The 15125-nt window shown below is 46.0% G+C and overlaps 1 protein-coding gene across 1 annotated transcript in view; it reads right to left on the bottom strand.

Moving 5' to 3' along the window:
• The window catches only part of LOC137410976 (uncharacterized), a 405982-nt gene that overhangs the window by 340788 nt on the left and 50069 nt on the right, over positions 1–15125 (bottom strand). Inside the window, exons 3-5 of the mRNA XM_078778383.1 lie at positions 11515–11625; positions 3157–3267; positions 2471–2575 (exon numbers count right to left, since the gene is read on the bottom strand). Coding sequence (XP_078634509.1) covers positions 2471–2575; positions 3157–3267; positions 11515–11625 — 327 coding nt within the window. The remainder of the gene's footprint in view (positions 1–2470; positions 2576–3156; positions 3268–11514; positions 11626–15125) is intronic.

The following is a 15125-nucleotide window of genomic DNA, read 5'->3' as shown; positions in this document are numbered from 1 at the left end:
AAGAGCGTGCGGAGATGGTGGAGGTGCTCTTCGCGGGACGCGCTTGTGACGAGGATGTCATCCAGATAGACGTAGACGAAATCCAAGTCGCGCAAGACGCTGTCCATGAGGCGCTGGAACGCCTGAGCCGCATTCTTCAAACCGAAGGGCATCCGAAGAAATTCGAAAAGACCGAACGGCGTGATGACAGCCGTCTTCGAGATGTCCTCCGGCCTGATGGGGACCCTGGTGGTAACCGCGTATGAGGTCCACCTTCGAGAAGGACATATTCGCCAAGCGGGCGGAAAAGTCCTCAATATGGGGGACGGGGTAGCGGTCGGGGGTGGTGGCGTCGTTGAGACGGCGGTAGTCCCCGCACGGTCGCCATTCCCCGCTGGGCTTGGGCACGATGTGGAGCGGCGACGCCCAAGCACTCTCGGAGCGCCGCACGATGCCGAGCCGCTCCAGCGCAGCAAACTCGGCTTTAGCAACCGCGAGCTTCGTCGGCTCGAGGCGGCGTGCCCGGGCGTCGACCGGTGGCCCGGCGGTGGGGATGTGATGTTCCACCCCGTGCTTGACGGTCCCCGCCGAGAAGGTGGGCCTCATGAGGGCCGGGAAACGGGCGAGGAGGCGGGTGAATTCGTCCGCTGCCGGAAGCGTGCATATGAACCTGGCCGGAACCGAACCGCTCAGCAAGCCGCTCGGCGAGCCGCTCGATGAGCCACTCAACGAGGCGGGCAGCGCGCAAGCGAGCGAGCTGATCGTTTCGGCCTGGACAAGCCTTCTGTGCTTTACGTCCACCAAGAGGCCATTGGCACAATGGAAGTCCGCGCCAAGCAATGCCGTAGGCACGTCGGCAGTCACGAACGACCATCGGAAAACCTGCCCTCCGAACCGCAGAGAAAGGCAGCGTTTTCCGTATGTGCGAATGGGCGTACCGTTGGCAGCAAGCAGAGCGGGGCCCGGCCCGCGGTCTGCTTGTCGGACGTACCGGCGGGAACGACACTCACCTGCGCTCCCGTGTCGCACAGGTAACGGCGCCCGGATAAGGTGTCCGTTATGTACAGGAGGCTGTTTAATCGGCCGGCGCTCAGTGCCACTACCGAGGGCCGGCCCGGGCGTTTCCCGACCTGCCGAATGAGCACGGTGGGCGACATTGCCGGGCCTCGTGGCCGAACCTAGCGTGGAAATGGCACCAGGTTTGCGGCGAAGCCGGAGGCCGCGGTTTCCGCGGTGGTGGTGGGCGGGGCGTGGCGGCCGCCACGAGGCGCCCCTCAGAGTAGGGGTGGGCACCCGCAGGAGGTTCAGCGGCTACGCGGTGCGTCGCGTAGTAGGGGTGGGCACCCGCAGCAGTTTCGGGCTCGGGAGCCGCTATGGCCGCACCGAAACTCGCCTGCGTGTCCAAAGCCGCGTAGAACTTGTCGGCCTCGGCCGCAAGCGCTCGGGGTTCCGTTGTCGCGGAACCGGCCAACGCGAGGCGTACTCGTGCCGGCAGCTGGCGTCGAAATAACGCCCGGAATAGAGCGTTCGGGGTTTCGTCGCCCATGAGCGACAGCATATGGTCCATTCGGACCGACGGTCGCGTGTCACCGAGCTCGGGGAGGTCCAAGAGGCGATCGGCCTGTGCGTCCACCGTGAGGACGAACGTGGCGAGGAGGAGACGCTTGATCGCCTCGTACCTGTCGTCGGCCGGTGGGTTCCTCAGGACCGACACGACGCGGACGGCCGTGCCGGCCCTGAGGGAGGCGACCATGTGGCAGTCACATGTCTCGTCCGCCGTGATGCCTCGAAGCCTGAACTGGGCTTCGGCCTGCAGGAACCAGATCTCCGCCTGAGCTTCCCAGAACTCGGGGAGCTTTATCGCTACCGCGTTGGATGCCATGGCTGTGGCGGGTTCGGGTGGTCAGTGACGGCTGTCCAGAACGTCGGAGGTCACCAATGAAGCGCGGTGTTACGCGCGCTGCTTGTAAGCAAGGAGGAAGCGGACAACGCGGCAAGTTGTAAGAGTCTTTATTCAAGAGCTCCACTGTAACACTGGAGCGTTCCGGGCTGCACGCCCGGTCTATATCCCACGGCCACGCCTACCCCTTGGGCGTGGCCGCCGCCCACTTGGTGCGCGGAATGATGCCCTCGCGCCAGTGAGCTTTCGTGTCCGCCACAACATCATAATTCGACAGGCGCAATGCTCAGTCTGATCAGTTTTAAATTTATTGAGCATGATCTATGCAACAATTAGATTAGAGAATATAAATTTATGATGTCATTGCTCACGTGGTCTGGCAGCCATATTGGATCCAAGAAAAGAAAAGAAAAACCTTAAAAAAACAGAACAGTTGCCTCGCACCAAGTTGGCTGTGCAGGGTAAGTATTTTATGAATACCATCTAGTTTCTCAAAGCAATTAAATAATAACGTCATGTTTTGTTTTTTTCTTTACACCAGAGTTCATCATCAAACTGTTCAAATAAAAATGTATAGACATTGACAGAAACCTTCATGGGGATGGTTCTTGAGGAAAGGAGCTTCGGCATCAATGGGTTCGCGTCGGTCCAATTGAACATCAATGTCATGCTCAGTTTTCACTTCCACAAATAATGCTGAAAAAAGTAAGATTTATTCAATGCAGGCACTCTTGTGTCACATGCAGAGCTGTTGCAAAAAAGATAAATATTGCATCAAAATCATTAAAATCATGACAAAAAAATTAAAATAATCAAAATCTCCATCAAAACATTAAAATCTTCCTTGAAGAGAGAAAATAAAAAATTTCCATCATGCATAAGAACACCATCATGTGTCGTCTTTGTGCCAAGTATGACCAAAATCGGTCCACACATCTCCGAGGTATGGTTGTGGACGGACAGACGAGACCCAATCCATAAACCCCCGTCTTGGACAAAGTCCATTGGGGTCCATAATAACAGGTGTCAAATGAAAACCTCAGAATTGATGATTGCACAAATAGAGGATAATAGGATACAACAAGGTATGTTAATTATTGTTGGCTAAAATATTTTATTTAATAATGAAGGGGATAATTGATGTTTGAGAAATTGATTTACCATGTGGTTATTTCTTAAAGCAATTAAAACATAACATCATGTTTTTTTTTTCTTAACATCAGAGTTCATCATCAAACTGCTCAAATCAAAATGTATAGACATTCATTGACAGAAACCTTCATGGGGATGGTTCTTGAGGAAAGAAGCTTCAGCATCACTTGGTTCGGGTCGATCCAGGTGAACATCAATGTCGTGCTCAGTTTTCACTTCCGCTTTCACAAATAAATCTGGAAAAGTAACTTTTATCAAATGCAGGCAGTTTTGTGTCACATGCATGCTGTTTTCATCCTCTTAAAATAGATTTAAAAAAAATATTGCATTAAAATCAATAGAAATCATTAAAAAAAAATTTTGACGTTAAATCTTTCTTGGAGAGAAAATAAAACATTTCCCTCAGGAATGGCGTCATGTGAAAACATTATGATATCAAATCATTATGTTCTGTATAAACTGCCTCGATGTTATGAGATGCTTCCGACCTGACCATATCTACAGTGGAATTTCACCACCACCCAACAACAACAACAACAACAACAACAACAACAACATGCATTTTAAGGCCATTTTCCCTGCCAGAGCAGGAGTTAGCCTTGCGGTCCCCATGACAATCTTCTCCATTTTGCCCTATTTTCTGCATCTCTCCTTGTTGACCCCCTTGCCCGCATTTCTTCTTCCACCATCTTTAGCCAAGTCTTTCTCGGTCTTCCCCGTCCTCTACTTCCTTCCACATTCATTTCCATCACTCTTCTCAACCAGTCACTTTCATCCTTCCTCAACTCATGACCAAACCATCTCAACCTGTTCCTCTTCACAGCATCAATCACATGCTCTATTCCCATCATCTTTCGCAATTCATCATTTGTCTCGCTCTCTCTCAACGATACTCCGCACATCCACCGAACCATTCACATTTCCACCCTTTCCAGCCTTCGTTGCTGCTCTTCGTTCATTACCCATGTCTCGCTCCCATAAATCACAACACTTCTCACACATCACACATCACAATCACAACGCAGCATACACCTTTCCCTTCAGCTTCAACGACACTCCCCTGCTCATCAGCACACCACTCAGTTCCTGAAACTTCTTCCATGCACATCTCACTCCAGCAACCGTTGCCGAGTCTGATCCACCTTCTCCATTCAGCATGTCTCCGAGGCAGCAAAATGTTTTCACACCTTCCAGCTTCACGCCGTCTCCAAGATCCAACTCATCATTTCCTCCATCTGCAGCTCCCTCTGTGCACACCTTACATTTGAATGTAGCTGCCACACTGGTTAATGACCCTCTCAAATCACAACATTTTTGATGAACCCACTCAGCGCACATTGTACATTGAATGGAGTTCACTCCGACACCCCTCCTGCACACAACATGTGGCCACTTCCCAATTCTTTCCACCTCACCACATGCTTTACCACTTTCCATCACCTTCGTCTTTCCGATTCACTTCAGGCCTTTTGTGTCCAAACATTCCTTCCACTTGTTCATCTTCTCCTTCAGTCCATCCATACTTTCTGCAATCAACACCAGATCATCTGCATACAACAACTCCCACGGTAAACCCTCCTTTACGTTCTGAGCCAGCACCTCCATCACAGCTATGAATAGTAGTGGACTTCGTACCGACCCCTGATGCACTCCCACCTTCACCTCAAACCCACCACTATTCCCGTCCTTTGTCCTTACAACTGTGCGCGCTCTTTTGTACATTGCCATCACTACTCTGATCAACCATTCCTCCACTCCTAACTTCCTCAAAGCCCATGTCAATACTTCGCGTGGAACCCCATCGAATGCTTTCTCCAGATCAACAAACCCAAGAAACAACTTCTTCCTCTTCTCCATGTACTTCTCCTGCAACTGCCTCACAATAAAGAGCGCGTCTGTCATATCTCTTCCTGGCATAAATCCAAACTGCATTTCGTCGATCTTCACCTTCTTCCTTATCCTCCTCTCCAACACCCTTTCCAATACCTTCATTCCATGCTCCAATAACTTCATCGCTCGGTACGAGCCACACTCCAGAGGGTCACCTTTCCCCTTGTGTCGAGGGACGAGGGTACTCAGTTCCCAATCCACTGGAATGTGACCTTCTTTCACCACCAGATTACAGATCTCTGCCATTCTCTTCACACCCCAACTTCCTGCTGCCTTCAACATATCTCCCACAACTCCCGTTGGCCCTCCTGCTTTTCTACTCTTCATTGCTTTTATCGCTTCCTCAACTTCCTTCTCAGTTATCTTCTCTGCCGGTCCTAAAACTGGGTTACTCTCGATGTTGCCATCCCATTCATTCTCTGTATTCAACATCATTTCCATATATCCTTTCCATCTTCCTTTAATTCCATCTGGGTCCACAACAATTTGTCCCACTTCATCCTTCAAGCAACTCACCCCCATCACATAACACCTCTCTTTCGCTATCTGCTTTGCAATCCGGAATACCGCTCTCTAACTCTCTTCCGAATCCAAGCGTTCTCCGAACATTTTCCTCCATGTCTCCTGCGCCTTTGCAACCTCTTTCTTTGCAGCCTTCTTGGCTGCCTTATAACTTTCATGATCTGCTTTTTCTGCTCCCGTACCCTTGGCCTTCTGCCACTCCTTGAACTTCTTCCTCTTCTCGTCAATCCTCTTTCCAACTTCATCATCCCACCACCATGTTTCCGAGTGCCTCGGTGGTCCTTTTGTCCATCCACATACCTCACCAACGGCTCCCAACAGACTATCTTTCATTGACATCCAACCACGTTTAAGCTCAACCACATCATCCTCTACCCGACTCAGCCTCTCTTTTAATGCCTCCCTTACTGTCACCTCTTTCAACCTCCACACCTTCATTCTCGGTTGGTACTTCACCCGCCGAGCTCTCCTCGCACCTTTCACCCTTGTGTCGCAGACAACCAAGTGGTGCTGTGAAACAGCCTCCTCCCCCGGGATCACCTTTTTGTCCCGGAGGTGCCCCCTATCTCGCCTACGCACCATCAGGTAGTCAAGAGTTGTCGTCGTCCCACCTGACGTGTATGTAACAAGCTTATTATCCCCTTTCTGGAACTGAGTATTACAAATCAACAAATCAGCCCCAACAGCAAATTCCAAAATCCTTTCACCTTCTCCATTTCTCACACCATATCAGTAACCCCCATGAACTCCCTCAAAACCGTCCATACTCCTTCCCACATGTCCATTTAGGTCTCCTCCTACCACAACAACTTCCTCATCTTTCATGTTTTCCATCAGCTTCTCTATCGCACACCAGAACTTGTCCTTCTCTTCATCTCTCCGACCAACCTGCGGAGATGACGTTCACGAAGCGCTTTCCAATCATCATTTTCACCATCATCAACCTATCACTCACTCTAGTCACACTCACCACACTGTCCACAAACTCCTCAGAAAACAGGACACCAACACCATTCACGCCCTCCGGGCACCCTTGTCACACAAACTTGTATTTCTGTCCCTGCCTACCCTTCACCATTCTCACAGCACTTCCCTTCCATCTCGTTGGTTTTGGATGGGGGAAGATAAGAGATGGTGGTGAACAGCTGTTTTAAAGACCTGGAGGGTGGAGTCGGATTGAAGAGAGTGAGGGAGTTTGTTGCAAAGGCGGGAGTAAAGAGGAATGAAGGAGTGAAGGTGAGCAGAGAGTCTTGATTTTGGCAGTTTAACCATAAGAGGGTTGCAGGCAGATTTTGTGCGACCTGTCGGAACATTTCGGGGACAGAGCCCAGAGAGCTGGGGGGGCAAGGCCAGAGAGGAGTCGATAGAAGACGGAAAGACCACCAACCTGCCTGCGGTGAGTGAGTGAAAGGCCCTTGGAGTTAGCTTCATCGCGGGAGATTCCAATGATTCTGAACGCTTTGGTTTCAACAGCATGAAGACGAGCTAGGTGTGAGGCAGGACAACCAGCCCAGAGGGGAGAGCAGTATTCCATTGAGCTGCGGATGAAAGCCTTGTATGTGGCGAGGAGCTCAGGTGTGCCAAGGAAGGACTTCGCACGACGGAGGATGCCCAGTCGGCAACTGGCTTTGGAGGCCAGATTTGAAATGTGGTTTTCCCAGGAAAGATCATGGCAGATAGTGAGACCCAAAAGCTTCAGCGACAGAACTTCTTGGAGAGGATTGTTGAGAAAGTAGATGGGAGGGTTGTCCAGTCGATCTTTTCGGAGAGACATAGTAAGAGTGTGAGATTTGTCAGGATTGAAAGACATGTTCCACTTGTTTGCCCAGTCTGTGATTTTGTCCAGGTCTGCAGAGAGTGAGGAGGCTGCAGACTGCCGATCTGAGGGATGAGGAATGGAGCGACAGAGAGTAGAGTCTTCAGCAAAGAGACAGACTGGATTTTCAAGAGAGTCAGAGAGATCATTGATGAAGACCAGAAAAAGCACAGGGCCCAGAACACTACCTTGGGGAACTCCAGCCTGAACAGGAAAAGGAGATGAAAGGAACCCATTCAGGGCCACACGTTGACTACGTTGAACGTGGGAATTGACAATGGGATCGTTGAACGTTACAACAGCGTAATCTGACGGGCAGTTTCCATGGGACTCAAGTCACGTGATCTTTCGGTCAGCCAGTGGGAAATGGTGCTGCCTGACACGTTACATTCTATCCAGTATTTATTGTGCACGGTTACTAACATAACCCCACATGAACGAATGTTCTCCTTTCGTCGTCAGAGTTTTAGTAGACACTCGTTACCGACCTGGTTGTCAGAACCAGGACCGGTATTGCTACGTCGATCCATACGTCAAAGCAAATATGAGCCGCTCGTGGATGAAGTGAATCTTCGAGACGAATGAGGAGTACGCGCATGTTCGCTTAGCCGATGGTCACGAGACCACCATGTCAGTTCGTCATCTAGCGCCACGTGGGGAGGTCGTGGATAGAATTTGGGAACCTGAGTCGCAGGTAAAGTCACCTGAAGGGATTTCCGAGAGGAGTGCGGTACCGATCAAGGGTTTGCCAGAGATAGTATCCTTGCCGCCCACTCTGCAAAATCTCCAGACAATCGAGGAGATGCCACAAGAGGAGGTAGAGCGTCCTCTACATTCTCCTGAGCCGGAGATCGACCGAACCCGAAGTGATCGGTTTTGTTGACCTCCGAATCGTTTAAATATGTGATTTGTTTAGATAGTGGATATTCTGCTTTGTAGTCGACATCATTCTGGTGTTGTGTTGTTTGACATTTATCGAATGCTAGCAGAAGTACCCGGCGTTGCCGGGCGGGGAAGGGGGGGAAGGGGAGGAGAGGAGAGGGGGGGGGGGAAGAGGAGGAGAGGAGAGGGATAGGGGGGAAGGGGAAGGGAGGAGGGGAGAGTGGGGGAGAGGGGAGGAGAGGGTGAGGGAGGAGAGGGTGAGGGAGGAGAGGGTGAGGGAGGAGAGGGGGGGGGAGGGAAGGATGGGGGGAGGGGGGGAAAGGGGAGGGGTGGGGGAGGGGGTTGTGGGGATAGGGGGGTAAATGGGGAAGGGGGGAAGGGGGGAAGGGGAGAAGGGGAGCAAAGGGGGAGAAGGGGAGGGGAGGGGGGGAGGTAGGAGAGGAAGGGGGTTCATATAAACTGTTGGCCATAAAGATGGAATAAAATATTTTTGACATGATTCCACAGTTTCTTTGGTATTTGACAGTCTTCGTGTAAACAAAAGGGTAATTGAGTGATTACATAACGTTTCCCCATTACACAGGTGATATGATAACATTGAAAAAGATGTGTATTACGTAATAATTTTTTTTGTTAGGGACTATAAAAGCCCATGCATGTGATATTCTGTCCCTTTCCCTGATTCAACACTGTGTTTAACGAGGCTGGTTTTTTTTCGAGTTCCTTGTACCGTTTGCAAGAAAAATCGGTAGAGACATTCCCGGGGCTATGCCTGGTCCAACGGAACCAACAATACGCGAGAGAGTGGAAGCACTGCGGCAGGAGGGCTACAAACAGAGTGATATCGCAGATGTCGTCGGGATATCACAGAGTACAGTCTGTAAGATCCTGAAACGTCAACGTGAGGCAGGGAATGTGCGGCCGCGGAAACCTCCAGGACGTCCAAGATTAACCACGAGACGAGAAGATCGCCAACTGTTGAATCTCTGCCGCAGAAACCGGAAAATGCCGACGAGTCGTCTTCGTCGCTTGTGGAGGAGACATCATGGGATCAACGTTTCCCGGTCAACCGTTAATCGGAGATTGCTCCAACATGGTTACCGAGCACGACGGTTGACTAAATGTCCATGCCTGGCTGTTCGCCACAGAGTTGCTCGTCTTCGCTGGGCTAGGGAGCACAGAAGGCTTCATCCTGGACACTGGCGACATGTTGTCTTCACGGACGAGAGCCGCTACATCCTTGACCGTGCAGATGGGAGACAACGAGTTCGTCGATTACCCGGGGAGAACCTTCGTGATGACTGCATCCACGAGACGACAAGGTGGTGGCGGCTCAGTGATGATATGGGACGGCATCCATTATGGAGGGAAAACGCCACTGGTGGTTCCGGACAGAAACGTCAACGCCGTCGTGTACTGGGATATCTTGGAGTACCACTGCCTTCCACATGCAAGAGGAGTGTATGGACACAATTTCCGACTGCAGGACGACAACGCTAGACCGCACAGGGCCGCTGCAGTAAGGGAATTCCTTGAGGCAGAGGGCGTGGAGCAGTTGCCATGGCCAGCTTGCTCGCCGGATATGAACCCCATAGAGCATGCATGGGATGCCCAAGGCCGAGCCATCAACGACAGAGATGTTATTCCTCAAACTTTGCAGGAGTTGGCCGACGCTCTGAGGGAAGAATGGGATGCTATGCCTGTTGACGTCGTCAACAAGCTAGTGGACAGCATGCCACGACGTCTGCACGCCCTGATTAGTGCCAGGGGTGGACATACCCGTTATTAGTGACTGAGTAACAACAAGGACTCTACTGTGATGCAAATTGATCCATGAAATCACCCCAAAAAATGTTGTCTGGAAAACTGACAGAGAATAAAAAGAAATGTGTCATGATCCTTAATTTACTGTCTATTGTCGTCATTGTCGTTTTACGCTCAAGCCACCAACTGATTAGGACTGATAATTAATAAAAATCACTGTCAAATGTGCGTAAGAGACAGAATAATAAAGAAAAGTGGTTATATGCACCATAAATGCCAATGGTAATTTAGATTGAAATAATGATGCTATGAAAATTTGTTGAAAAAAAAAATTCCACCTTTATGACCAACAGTGTATATGCTGGTGGGTGAATGTGGCGTTCATCACGTTTTTGAGTTACCTGCAATGCCGATCAGGATGAAGAAGCCGTACTACCAACTTCGTACACTTCCGGAATTGTTTGATTTATTTGTATTCAAATGTCTGGTGATTTTTTTGTATTTGTTTATGCAACTGTGTACTTGTATATAACTGTCTGATATTGACCAAAAGGCTTTTCCATCATTCATTGTATTGATAACGATGACGTCATTGGTGCCGTTATTATGACATCATAATTCGACAAGGCCCAACGCTCAGTCTGATCAGTTTTAAATTTATTGAGCATGATCTATGCAACAATTAGATTAGAGAATATAAATTTATGATGTCATTGCTCATGTGGTCTGGCAGCCATATTGGATCCAAGAAAAAAAAAAACTTAAAAAACAGAACAGTTGCCTCACACCAAGTTGGCTGCGCAGGGTAAGTATTTTATCAATACCATCTAGTTTCTTAAAGCAATTAAATAATAACGTCATGTTTTGTTTTTTTTCTTCACACCAGAGTTCATCATCAAACTGTTCAAATCAAAATGTATAGACATTGACAGAAATCTTCATGGGGATGGTTCTTGAGGAAAGGAGCTTCGGCATCAATGGGTTCGTGTCGGTCCAATTGAACATCAATGTCATGCTCAGTTTTCACTTCCACAAATAATGCTGAAAAAGTAAGATTTATTAAATGCAGGCACTCTTGTGTCACATGCAGGGCTGCTGCAAAAAAGATAAATATTGCATCAAAATCATGACAAAAAAATTAAAATAATCAAAATTTCAACCAAAACATTAAAATCTTCCTTGGAGAGAAAAAAAAAAAATTCCATCATGCATAAGAACACCATCATGTGTTGTCTTTGTGCCAAGTATGAACAAAATCGGTCCACACATCTCCGAGATAAGGTTGTGGACGGACGGCCGAGACCCAATCCATAAACCCCCGTATTGGACAAAGTCCATTGGGGTCTATAATAACAGGTGTCAAATGAAAACCTCAGAATTGATGATTGCACAAATAGAGGACAATAGGATACAACAAGGTATATTAATTATTGTTGGCTAAAATATTTTATTTAATCATGAAGGGGATAATTGATGTTTGAGAAATTGATTTACCATGTGGTTATTTCTTAAAGCAATTAAAACATAACATCGTGTTTTTTTTTCTTAACACCAGAGTTCATCATCAAACTGCTCAAATCAAAATGTATAGACATTCATTGACAGAAACCTTCACGGGGATAGTTCTTGAGGAAAGAAGCTTCAGCATCATTTGGTTCGGGTCGATCCAGGTGAACATCAATGTCGTGCTCAGTTTTCACTTCCGCTTTCACAAATAAATCTGGAAAAGTAACTTTTATCAAATGCAGGCAGTTTTGTGTCACATGCATAGCTGTTTTCATACTCTTAAAAAAAATTTAAAAAAATATTGCATTAAAATCAATAGAAATCATTAAAAAAATTTTTTTACGTTAAATCTTTCTTGGAGAGAAAATAAAACATTTCCCTCAGGAATGGCGTCATGTGAAAACATTATGATATCAAAGCATTATGTTCTGTATAAACTGCCTCGATGTTATGAGATGCTTCCGACCTGACCACATCTTCAGTGGAATTTCACCACCACCCAAAACCACCCACAACCATCCATTACATATCACGTGCCTTCGATACGGTCTGGCACCCCGTTCTGCTCACCAAACTCTCCTCCTTTGGTATCCATGGAAATCTCCACGCATGGCTGGCGGACTTCCTCTCTCGTCGTAGTCAACGTGTGGCCCTGAATGGGTTTCTCTCATCTCCTCTTCCTGTTCAGGCTGGAGTTCCCCAAGGCAGTGTTCTGGGCCCAGTGAGTAGTGTATATATGTTGCTTCTGGGACACACTCATTTTCCCATTGACTTACATGTTAATTTTCCTCTTAACCTCATTGCCCATTAACACCTCTATTTCTCCCACCCTAATCTTTATGAACCTTTTGTCTATCGTACCTATCCTTAATGTTGTTCATTAGACCACTCAAACACGACAAATATTTGTTTTCCCTGATGGACCTATAATCCTTCTTCTACATATCATCTGGCAGATTATCTTTGACCCACTCAAACATCGACCCATTCACTTACATGCTAATTTTCCTCTCACCTCTTTACGAACCTTTTAGCCTTTTGACACCTATCCTTAATGTTGTTCATTAGACCACTCAAACAATGATTCCCCCTTGGTCTTATGGTAATCTTACTATCAATGATCCTGAGTAGACCACTCAAACATCGACCCTACAAATATTTGTTTATGCGTGGGAAATAATTTAATTCTCTTGCCACTCCCTTCACCATCTAATATATTAACAAAAAAGATGTTTGAGTTTGGTTCTTTATTAAGATATTTTAACTGAGCTAAGATAAAATGGTAAACCTCCCTCAATGTTCTTGTTTGAGCGCCTCCAGTGCCACATACCATTTTAAAATTAAAGTATATATTTTCCTGACAACCATCAAAGTTTTCCGTCCACTCAAAAATATTTCCATCTTTTTTACCCAATTCACCGGTATTTAAATTAATTCTCTTATTTGTTTTGTAAATTTTTTTCACAGTTGTCTTTTCAATTATACCTATTTGATATTTTTCACATTCGTTATGTTTACCATTTATATACCAAGGTTGATTACACCTCCACTCTTTAGTCTGGTTGGTACTTGGTTCTATCATTTATATAATAGTAAAAAGGCGGCGGTAGCCCGTTAAAATCCCTAACCTCCCCTCCCCCCCTCCTTTTTAAACTTATCACTTATATACTTATATAACCATAAGGGAGACTATCAATTCCATTTTCTAAAATAAACCTCTTAACATCAAAAGCCCCCAATGCTTTCTTATTCACCTCTTCTGAATATAATTTATGTTTATAACTTCTTATTCCATTAATCTTTCTAAACTCTTCTTTCTTTGTTGTTAAACAGTTATAATCTATCTATAATTCCAGTAATCTCTGTGTGTCTGTGTGTCTGTGTGTTTGTCTGTGACCGCTGTTTCTCGACAACCACGGGTCCGATATACTTGAAACTTGCCAGGTATATTGCTGGGGACCCGAGGATGTGCCTTTTCAAGGTTTCATATTAATCGGAGAAGTAGTTACCGAGCTATGGCGATTTCTTTACCAAACTCCGCAAGCCGTTCGCTTTGGACCAAACCATTTCATGTAAATAGAGGGGGAGGATTGTCACCGTACTCGCAAGCCGTTCGCTTTGGACCAAACCATTTCATGTAAATAGAGGGGGGGGATTGTCACCGTACTCGCAAGCCGTTCGCTTTGGACCAAACCATTTCATGTAAATAGAGGGGGGGGGGGGGGGATTGTCACCGTACTCGCAAGCCGTTCGCTTTGGACCAAACCATTTCATGTAAATAGAGGGGGGGGATTGTCACCGTACTCGCGAGCCGTTCGCTTTGGCTTTGCGAATGGACCAAACCATTTCATGCAAATAGAGGGGGGGGATATAATTTTAGATATATATATAGTACGGGCATGCCCTAGTAATCCTTAAAGTTTATTGTTTCTTTAATAACATTTTTCTTTACACCTTTTAACTTCTTATCAGTCTTTTCAACGTTATTCACAATGTATTTATAAGCATAAGCCTTAGACCTCAATCCCACAAATTCACTCATGACAATTCCTCCTAATTCATCCTTAAACTTCCCAATCACCTTTTTATTTTTAGAAGAGAACAACTCACTCTCTGGACTGTAATTACTAGTGTCATAGATATGAATGTCCTTTTTCATGTCTGAATAAACATCATCAGTATTAATTTGCAAAATAAAACTATCTGTATCCATAAAAGTAGATTAACATCATTTTGATATTTCTTCCTCAAGTTATTATAAAAGTAATCATACATTAATGACTTTGATAAATCAAGAATTGATGTTCCAATATAAATAGGTTTGTCCATTTCAATACTCTCTTTAATCAAATGGATCGCACAAAAGTTCTCAGTAAAGACCTCAGCTCCAGTAAAACTCGGTCTATTAATTAATTTTGATGCTTGTTTCCAAGATGTTGATAGTCTGATATTTTGTCTTTTCCTCACATTTTCCATGGTCTTACCAAAGACCGCATTATTCATCAATTTATAAAAGTCTTTCTCAAAATCTGTTTTTGACTCTGTTCTTCTTTGTGTATTAAAATCAATGTACTCCTTTAGCCAATGACTGATTGAACTTTAGAACCCTATGGATCTTCTCTACTCTTAGACCTTTTGATAAATATTGTCGCAAATGTCTTTGGTGTAGAACATAATTTTTCTTGTTATATAATGTAGTAAGTAATGTTTCTGTTGATTCACCTACATTAAATGATTGTTGATAATCACTTAACCACTCCTTCTTTGGACTTTCCTTTTCACAAGCAAATGGGAGATCTTTGTGTAGGTTATGAAGTTCCTCTGAATATTTCAAATCGACCTCAAAATAATAACCAACCTTTGAATCATCCAATTCTTTTTGTGTAGAGATACATACATCTTGTAAAACCTTTTTGTAATCTTTTTCCTTTACCCATCTAAGTTTTCCATAAGGAAGAGCCTGAGACATTGCCCAGCCACACAGGTTGTTCGCATCATAATACATCAAGTAGGAGCTCTCTACCGATGGATCATAATTTGGAATGTACTTGTTATTTGCTTTAGCATATCTCTTTGAACAGACTTGTGAAATTCCTCCTCTCTTTGCCTTTTCAATCATCAAAAGCATATCAACATCGGTTATCAAATCCAAATCTTGTTTTGTCATTTTCAACATCGCACTCCAGGCCAATCCAAGTGCTGTGTAGTAGTGAG

This window comes from Myxine glutinosa, chromosome 5, assembly GCF_964187855.1.
Source record: "Myxine glutinosa chromosome 5, kmMyxGlut1.1, whole genome shotgun sequence".
NCBI lineage: Eukaryota > Metazoa > Chordata > Myxini > Myxiniformes > Myxinidae > Myxine > Myxine glutinosa.
Note: the sequence above shows the minus strand (reverse complement) of the source record. Positions and strands in the feature narration are given on the sequence as shown.